The 10,351-nt window shown below is 33.0% G+C and overlaps 1 protein-coding gene across 1 annotated transcript; it reads right to left on the reverse strand.

Moving 5' to 3' along the window:
* Positions 1-9,422: 9,422 nt before the first annotated feature.
* LOC119770765 lies at positions 9,423-10,120 on the reverse strand. The gene is made up of 3 exons (XM_038266245.1): positions 9,925-10,120; positions 9,783-9,862; positions 9,423-9,719 (listed from the first exon to the last, which is right to left on the reverse strand). Exons 1-3 carry the CDS (start codon positions 10,118-10,120, stop codon positions 9,423-9,425), a joined length of 573 nt encoding a protein of 190 aa, XP_038122173.1.
* Between the last annotated feature and the right edge of the window lie 231 nt (positions 10,121-10,351).

A 10,351-nucleotide genomic window follows, 5' to 3' on the forward strand; every position in this document is an offset into this window, starting at 1 on the left:
CGGCTTGCGGATATTTGCTAATTATTTTCTGTTAAAATAGCTGTTATTCTTTACGCGCTAATTCCAGCCCACAATTACAAAACCACAATCTCCAAAAATCAATATTTTTCATAATTTTGGCTTGAATGTTGGTCTCTTAAAAGCATTGAGTAAAAGCATTTCGAATCATTTTAGAGTAGTTTAGATGTCATATTTTAGCTCAATAAAAAAATAAACTTCAATTAGCTTATGTTAAATTTTTCGGATAATCGAATCTAGACTGTGTTTTTTGACACTGGAACGCCCAACGCATGTCCAACTTACACGGACGCCCAAGCCTCCCAAAAAAGTTGGAACGGTAACTTCAACTCGCTGGTTCTCGGGCATAACTCAACCAATCGGGACGATTCTTGTTTCCAGGGATTTGTAAGAATGACTAGATAATCCTAAAATTTTGCAGAACTTGATTTGAACAAATCTGTTATTTCTGCGACCGAAAACATCGTTCCAACTTTTTCAAAAAGACTGTCTCCGCGGATTTTTTGGCGATTTTTTTTTTTACACGCGAAAAAAAAAGTTGGAACGATGTTTTTGATCGCAAAAATTACAGATTTGATCAAATTGAGTTTTGCAAAGTTCTAGGATCAACTAGACATCCTAACAAATCACTGGAAAAAAGAATCATCTTGATTGGGTGAGTTATGCCCGAGAACCAGCGAGTTGAAGTTACCTTTCCAACTTTTTTGGAGCCTTGGGCGTTGGAATGTTAAGGAAAAATAATTTTCAGTGGCAAAAATCACCCCTGTATGTTATATTCAAATTGGAAATGGTGAGAAATTCAGCTTGTTGATTTGGCGTTGAAAGCGGACATTTTTTTCAATTATTAAGAGTCGATGAGATTTTGTCACTGAGACAAAGAAAACAAACAATATTTTTATTGTTTTTCTCCTGCTGATTTCATATTTTCTAAACGAACCGATTTTTGCAAACTTTGGACTATTTACGAAGTGAGAGTTGTACTTCAAACACTTGAAATGTTTCAGAAATATCATATTCCTGCAGTAAATTTTCTTGCCATTCTTTTTTTCTTTTTTTCATTTGCTTGCCAAAATTGGCAAGTGAATATTTTTAGAAAAGATTTTCAAATTCTACGTTGCTTTTTTCAAAGTATTTGGTAATGATAAGGACTTTTCAAAAAATAGTACACGGAAAAAAAATTACGTTTTGTCACCGAAAATAAATCCTTAAAATATGATTTCTTTAATTTTCGTTTTTTTTTTGTTATTTGTTTCAGAAGACTTAAAAAGGCATATTTTGCGCTAGAGTTTAAGATGGTGCAAGATCTAGTACAGAAGTTTAGAATAATGTTAAAATCAGAATCTAGGAAAAGATTTAAAATATTTTAAAATTTATTATCATTCCAACGCCCAAGGCTCCAAAAAGTTGAAACGGTAAGTTCAACTCGCTGGTTCTCTGGCCTAACTCAACCAATCAAGATGATTCTTCTTTCTAGTGATTTGTTAGGATGTCTAGATCATTCTAGAACTTTGCAGAACTTAATTTGATCAAATCTGTAATTTTTGCGATCAAAAACACCGTTCCAACTTTTTTTTTCGCGTGTAAAAAAAATTCGCCGAAAATTCCGCGGAGGCAGTCTTTTTTTTTAAAAAGGTGGAACGATGTTTTCGGTCGCAGAAATTACAGATTTGGTCAAATTAAGTTCTGCAAAGTTCTAGAATAATCTAGACATCCTAACAAATCACTGGAAAGAAGAATCATCTTGATTGGTTGAGTTAGGCCCGAGAACCAGTAAGTTGAAGTTACCGTTCCAACTTTTTTGGGAGGCTTGGGCGTCCGTGTAAGTTGGACATGCGTTGGGCGTTCCAGTGTTATTAGACCTAAATCAAACTTGAAATCTAAATAGACGAAACACATTTGTTGTAAGAGTAAATCACTTTAAAGTAAAAGGCACTTGAAGAAGAAATTCTATGAAATCTTTTATTTTTTTGCGATTTAAAAATACTTTATGAAAGATAAACACCCAGATAGCTTGATACTATATTATAATGTAACTCAAAAATCTCAATGTTTAAAAAAAAAATCTCATTTCAAATTTAAAGGTAGAGTGCTAGGTCCTGTTACGTCCAATAATGCGCATGTCTTAAGCCTTTGGAAGCTCGCGAATAATTTTTATTTTGTTTCATCATAATGTACACCCTATGGGGTAAATTATCAATCAGAATGACCACTCAAATTCCATTTTACAGTTACCGACTTTTCCAGAAACTCAAATAAAAGACATTTCTTATCTAAAGAATGATTTCAAAATAAAAACTCTCTACAAAAAATTAAATGTCAACCATCGAAAAAATATTCTAATAGTAGTTTATGCAACAAGTTGCAAAAAGAGGATTTTTTCAGCACGAGTCGTACATTTATCCAACGAGGTTCACCGAGTTGGATAAATACGGAGAGTGCTGAAAAATCAAGTTTTGCAACGAGTTTCATACAACATTTTTTGCAATTCCAAAAAACACACACTGAGTAAAATTTTATGTCAAATTTTCATGTATTTTGTCAATAAATCGTTTGAATCAAAAAAATGTTGAAAAGTGTTACTTTTCAAAACAAGTGCTGAAAAGTTCACCCATTTGAGTCGTGAAACTACTCACTTTTCCTGTCATTCTTGAACGACGAAATAGCCTACTTTTCTGTACCAAAAATAACAGAATGGAATAGCAACACTTTTCAAATTAAATGCTGAAAAGTTCTACTTTTTAGCACTCAAATGGGTGCTGAAAAGTTCTACTTTTCAGCACTTGTTTCGAAAAGTAACACTTTTCAACATTTTTTCGATTTAAACGATTTATTGACAAAGTACATGAAAATTTGACTTAAAATGTTTGGTTTTTGGAATTGCAAAAAATGTTGTATGGAACTCGTTGCAAAACTTGATTTTTTTAACACTCTTCGTATTTATCCAACTCGGTGAACCTCGTTGGATAAATGTACGACTCGTGCTGAAAAAATCCTCTTTTTGCAACTTGTTGCATAAACTACTATTAAAACATATCAAACTGTTGGCAACTTTCATGATAATAAAACATAACAACAAATTTTTAAGACAATTTTTTTCAAAAATGGAAGAGTAGAAACATGAATAATTAATCTTTCTGAATTAAATAAACGTTCAACGATAATTTTAATGTATTTATTCTTCAATTTTAAAATTAAGATTTTGTTAAATAACTGAATTAAAAAATTCAAAATTTTAATCCTTAATAAGAACATGTTTTTACCGAGATCCTTTTTTTAAACTGTTTATATTATTTTGGAATCAATGCCTATTTGTCAGTAGTAAACTATTTTATTCATTTTTTTATTTTTTTATTTATTTATTTATTTAATGAAAAATTCAGTTTAATATTTAAGATTCCATGGTTTACCACTTATATTATGCGAAGTGTTCGAGGTGATATTTTTTTTACAATTTTGCAATAACTTAAATCAAAACTTGTTGGAATTATTTTGCAATCGAATTGTTTTGCAAATTATTTTGCGACCAAATTGTTTCAAATTCATTTAGAACGAAAACGATTGGCTTTATCCACAGAGCAGTTCTTTATGAAGTCGGTCTTTTTTATTAATTTGAATTTTTGTATTTTTGGGTAATTCTCCGCCAACTCACACAGCAGTTGCCCCGACCCCTTTTCGATTTGCGTGAAACTTTGTCCTAAGGGGTAACTTTTGTCCCTGATCACGAATCTGAGGTCCGTTTTTTGATATCTCGTGACGAAGGGGCGGTACCATTTTACCCCTTCCATTTTTGAACATGCGAAAAAAGAGGTGTTTTTCAATAATTTGCAGCCTGAAACGGTGATGAGGTAGAAATTTGGTGTCAAAGGGACTTTTATGTAAAATTAGACGCCCGATTTGATGGCGTACTCAGAATTCCGAAAAAAAACGTATTTTTCATCGAAAAAAACACTAAAAACGTTTTAAAAATTCTCCCATTTTCCGTTACTCGACTGTAAAAAATTTTGGAACATGTCATTTTATGGGAAATTTAATGTGCTTTTCGAATCTACATTGACCCAGAAGGGTCATTTTTTCATTTAGAACAAAATTTTCAATTCAATTCAATAGTGTTTTTATTAGAATTTAACTGTTCTGCTACAGGATGTTACATTTGCAATTCAGAGATTTGGAGAACCTTTCAACTGAGATCAATTCATAAGCCTTTGCAGGGAGGATACATATTTCTACGTTTAGATTTTGCTAACTGGGTGTTCTTTTAGGGAAAATAATTTTTGAGAAAAAACCCTAGATCTATGTAGAACAAAATTAGAGAGATCATTTTTTAGAGTGTAACAATGTTCTACAAAGTTGTAGAGCAGACAATTACAAAAAAAATTGATATATAGACATAAGGGGTTTGCTTATAAACATCACGAGTTACCGCGATTTTACGAATGAAATGTACGTTTTTTCGAAATTCTGAGTACGCCATCAAATCGGGCGTCTAATTTTACATAAAAGTCCCTTTGACAACAAATTTCTATCTCATCAACGTTTCAGGCTGCAAATTATTGAAAAATACCTCTTTTTTCACATGTTCAAAAATTGAAGGGGTCGTACCGCCCCTCCGTCACGAGATATCAAACAACGGACCTCGGATTCGTGATCAAGGACAAAAGTTACTGTCCTAACAAAGTTTCACGCAAATCGAAGAGGGGTCAGGGCAACTTTTCCCGATTTCGTGTGAGTTGATAGAGAATTACCCTTTTTTAATCCGGCTGTAATATTTTGGGTGCCTTCGGTATGCCCAAAGAAGCCATTTTACATCATTAGTTTGTCCATTTAATTTTCCATACAAAATTGGCAGCTGTCCAAACAAAAATGATGCATGGAAATTCAAAAATCTGTATCTTTTGAAGGAATTTTTTGATCGATTTGGTGTCTTCAGCAAAGTTGTAGGTATGGATACGGACTACACTGGAAAAAACTACACGGTAAAAACAATTTTTGGTGATTTTTAATTTCTTTTTTTGTCACTCAAACTTGATTTGCAGAAAACACTATTTTGATTTTTTTTATTCATTTTCTGATAAGTTTTAGGGGACATTTAATACCAACTTTTCAGAAATTTCCAGAATGGGCAAAAATACAAAAAAAAAAAATGACCAAAATCTCAGATAATTACTCTAGAGTAACTTTTCCATACTCACAAAAAAGGTCTAGGGAAACATAAAAAAAATAAAATAAAAAAATGGTTTTATAATTTAAGCTAAGCAATTAATAATATTTACCAAAAAAAAAAATCAAATTCAAGTTGGAATCTTTTTTCAAGTATTCTATCAATGTGACAAAATGAAACAGAATCATAAGTTTACGCTGGCCATAATCGTTGGAAAGAAGCTTTAACTTTCTATTAGTTTCTCATCAACTTAATTGTTGGTTTGAATTGTTTAGTAAAAATCTTACAGACATTTTAGTTTCTTCAATACTAAGGGAACTATTTATATAATTTTTTATTCATCCCCTAAATTACTGTCTTCGTAGTTATTTACAACAGTTATTTACAATCAGATTCTTGCAGGATTGGGTCCGTAAAATTGAAAATTTTGGAATAAGAAGACAACAATTTCCTTGGTTGCTGCTGTGCACCCTTAAATAGGCTTTTTCATTCTCAAATAGATTGAAATAGTTAATGGAACCTTATATTTACGGAAAGTAACTAAGGAGAAATTGAGCAAATTTAAACATTAAATTGTACAAAATATTTTAAAAAAAATATTCAAGGGTAAGAAAATAACTTTCTAATACGTATGCTTATTTGACAAAAAATCCCAAAATCCTGAATTTGGACTTTTTCCAGTTTTGCCTTCCTCACTGAGGTAAGGCTATAATCCTGCTCTGAAAATGAACTTTTTATTAAAAGCTCCTAGACCCACCTTCATGTATACATATCGACTCAGAATCGAAAACTGAACAAATGTCTGTGTGTGTGTATGTGTGTGTGTATGTGTGTGTGTATGTGTGTGTATGTGTGTGTGTGTGTGTGTGTGTATGTATGTGACCAAAATTCTCACTGAGTTTTCTCAGCACTGGCTGAACCGATTTTGATCAGACCAGTTGCATTCGACTTGGTTTAAGGTCCCATACATCGCTATTGAATTGTTTGAAGTTTCGATAAGTAGTTCAAAAGTTATGTATAAAAACGTGTTTTCGCAAATATCCGGATCTCAATTATATGCACGTAAACGATGTCCGGATCCATCATCCGACCCATCGTTGGTTAGGTAATAGAAAGGCCTTTCCAAAGAGTCCAAAACATTGAAGATCTGGCAACCCTGTCTCGAGTTAATACCACTTAAGTGATATTTATGTACTTTTTTGAAACCGGATCTCACTTAAATGCATGTAAACTATGTCCGGATCCATCATCCGACCCATCGTTGGTTAGGCAATTGAAAGGCCTTTCCAATGAGTCCAAAACATTGAAGATCTGGCAACCCTGTCTCGAGTTATGACCACTTAAGTGATATTTATGTACTTTTTTAAAGCCGGATCTCACCTAAATGTATGTAAACTATGTCCGGATCCATCATCCGACCCATCGTTGGTTAGTCAATTGAAAGGCCTTTCCAATGAGTCCAAAACATAGAAGATCTGGCAACCCTATCTCGAGTTATGACCACTTAAGTGATATTTATGTACTTTTTTGAAGCCGGATCTCACAGAAATGTATGTAAACTATGTCCGGAACCATCGTCCGATCCATCGTTGGTTAGGTAATTGAAAGGCCTTTCCAATGAGTCCAAAACATTGAAGATCTGGCAACCCTGTCTCGAGTTATGACCACTTAAGTAATATTTATGTACTTTTTTGAAGCCGGATCTCACAGAAATGTATGTAAACTATGTCCGGAACCATCGTCCGATCCATCGTTGGTTAGGTAATTGAAAGGCCTTTCCAATGAGTCCAAAACATTGAAGATCTGGCAACCCTGTCTCGAGTTATGACCACTTAAGTAATATTTATGTACTTTTTTGAAGCCGGATCTCACTTAAATGTACGTAAACTATGTCCGGATCCATCATCCGACCCATCGTGAGTTAGGTAATTGAAAGGCCTTTCCAATGAGTCCAAAACATTGAAGATCTGGCAACCCTGTCTCGAGTTATTACTACATAAGTTATATCTGTGTTTTTTCTGGAACTAAAAAAAGCTGAAATGTGTGTCCAAACCACTCATATTACCAATTTTTGGTAAAAAATGAGGAAGGCATCAACCACATAGGTGGATTAAGTTAGTTTTTTTTTCGGATTTTGGTTGAAATCGGCTGTCGGAGTTATTACATATGTTTAGGGTTGTCGGGTTTGTACGTTTGTCAAACGCGTTCTGACCTGACATCCCTTTCCCCTTTGTCGCACTTATAACAATTTTCAGGGTGTGTCAAGATAACACGACAAGATTGAAACTTCCTGCATATGAAGTTTATTAGGTTATTATTCAATATCTCAGGATTGGAACCGAATTTTGGGGATCTACAATAGCAGAATTTTGTCTTATAATTAGGACTAGTGGTTTTGACGGCAAAAAAATCGAAATTACGTGGCATGCAAAATTCAAACATTAAAATTTCATGGCAACTTCACAGTACTCTAGAAATTGCTCAAAATAAACGTAAAAATGTATTCTTTTAACATAATTATTAACAGAATAGTTTCTAAAAAGTAAGCAGTAATTCTAGTTACAAAATAAAACTCCCTGACACAAATAATTCATTTGAAAAAAAGGAGTATTGGATTTGTCTTGGAAAATTTTGAAGAATCTACGTCAGTTGAATTCTAGATTATTTTAATAGGTCTTACAAACAAATGTAAACATTGAGTGTATCCCGCTCACTCCAATGAACATTGACATTTTTTTAGATCAAGGTGGTTGAATAAATGAATTAAAATAAGGTTTGAAAGGGATATACTCAATGTAAACATATGTTTATAGGACCTAATAAACAAAGTCAAAAATTAGTTGATTGAATGTTATTCAGTTTTTATAAAATTAATTTGCTTTAATACCTCCAAAACAAAACACGTCCTGACATTTAATTAATCAAAACTAGAATCATTAAAATTAGTGTGATACAGATTTTTGTTGCTTTCAGATTTAATTGATTTCAGATACAGGAAAATTTTAGTATTTGAATAAAGTATTGCCTGACTTCATTAAAAGTGGTTTTTAAATTTATTGACGTAATTCAAGAAAAAATATAAAACATTGCAAAATGGTTAACAAATATGGTTTCAATATACATTAGTTTACTAATCAATTCAATTGAAACACTTGATAAACTTAATAAATGCAATTTGTTCAAAAAAATAAAAAAATAAACAATTTTTTGCATTTTTTTTTCAAAAAAGTGTTGATTAATGTACTTTTAAAATCTTTTTGGAATATTGTGGAATAAAGAAACTATCTACATATTGTTGAATAATCTAATGAACAATATCTTCAAAAAATAGGTGTAAATCTGATATGAAATACTTTTTATATTTGTAAACTACTTTTAAAATACTTGTTAAAAGTCTTTTAAAATGTTGAAATTAAAAAAATAAAGCTCTAATGCACTAAGCAGCGATTTAACGATTGAATATTTCAAATTTCGCGGCATTTAACAGTATTTCCAAATTTCACTAGCCCTACTTATAATCAAAGTTCTGATTAAAAAAACACAACAAAAATAATAAAACAATAAGTAAAATTCGTACGTGCACGATACGATCAGATTTTAGGATTGTAAATTTTATTTTATTTTTTGCCTTTATATTTTTAATGTCACTTAAACTTTATAACCAATTTACACTTGATGAATGACTCATTGATCGATGTGGTCAAGATGCGTGCGTGTTTTTCCTGTTATTAACTGTGGTTAATAACAATGAATCACATCCTTAAAAATGAAGATCACCCGATTTATTCTCAGACAGACTATGGTGATGGCCTTGGTAAACATTTTAACTAATTTATTTAGAATACCATTGAATAAACCATTCAAATATGATTGATAATGGTATTCACCTACTTCAAAACTGGTTTCAGAACAATGATTTATTATGTCAACAAACAAAACTATAGCACATTTCTCTTAAATTGGTAACCAGTTACTGTTTTTTGTTTGTTTTTTTTTTACATTGGCTATACTATACTTGTTTGGATTTAATCTTTGGCAGGAAATCTCGTAATCTCAGTCATTTTTCACATTTTCCCACAAAAAAAACATACTTATAAACCACTTCAAAATCTATAAATCACTAATTTGAATTCTCTGTAGCACCTTAAAAGAAAAGTTTGGCTGCTTTCGCAGTTGTTGTTTGAATCTCAGTTATTTTTTGTTATTATTGAGGTTTGTTTATCTGTGGTATACCTTCACAACAATATCAAACATTCTGCGCCACCTGCCGGTATTGTTTGATTTTCTGGCAAGAACCACAGCAAAAAAACTCCAAAACCCGGTGCCACCACTTTGGCGTTTGCTGGACTCCCCCTCGGAGTGTGTTTGGCAGCTTACTTTTGAAGATTTTTCGAACTCCAAACGTCAGCAGCAAAGTCAGCACGATGCCTGCGTACACGCTGAAGATATACTTCAGCACCATGTAACTGGCCCTTTTCTCCTCTTCCATGTGTATCACCAAAGCGTACGGGAAAATGAAGGAAATGATGAGAACTTTGCACTCCTGAAATGTAGAAATAGAACCGTTAGGTTTTTTTTTAAAAAAGAAAGCAAGTTGTTAACTTACAAAACAAATTCCAAACAAAAGCAGCACAGCTGCAAAGAACAAAACATAGTACAAGCTCATGTTGTAATCTTTAGCCCAGTCTAAAAAAACAATAAAATTGTTTTAAAAACACTCAAAAAGTCCACCAAGTATCCGTTATTACCCTTCCCAAACAGCGCCGAAACCGCGCCTTCAGTCAATTTGTCCGCGATAATCGCGCCGCAGTAGTTGAGCGAAGTGGTGGCGACCACGTAACCGTTGGTTTTCACGAAAGATTTGAAGATCCGCTTTGCTTTCACCCCAGGTGGCTCTTTGGGGCGCACTTGTCCGCCCACATTTGGAGCTGTTACCTTCGCCATTTTTGGACGGATCAATTTCCACGCACAACCTTCTCACTGGACTTTAAATTAACTAATGCACTCATTGAACGGAGGAGTGATATTTGTAGTTTTTGTTTAACTTCGCTGGGGTATTTACTAGGTGTTTCATAGTTCAACGGACTGACCGCACAAAGTTACAACAATGATGCAGTGAGTCAGCCACTTATGCTGCAGGTCAAAACAACGAACCTTATCGCGAGCGATGTGACT

Source organism: Culex quinquefasciatus, chromosome 1 (genome assembly GCF_015732765.1).
Source record: "Culex quinquefasciatus strain JHB chromosome 1, VPISU_Cqui_1.0_pri_paternal, whole genome shotgun sequence".
Taxonomy (NCBI): Eukaryota; Metazoa; Arthropoda; class Insecta; order Diptera; family Culicidae; genus Culex; species Culex quinquefasciatus.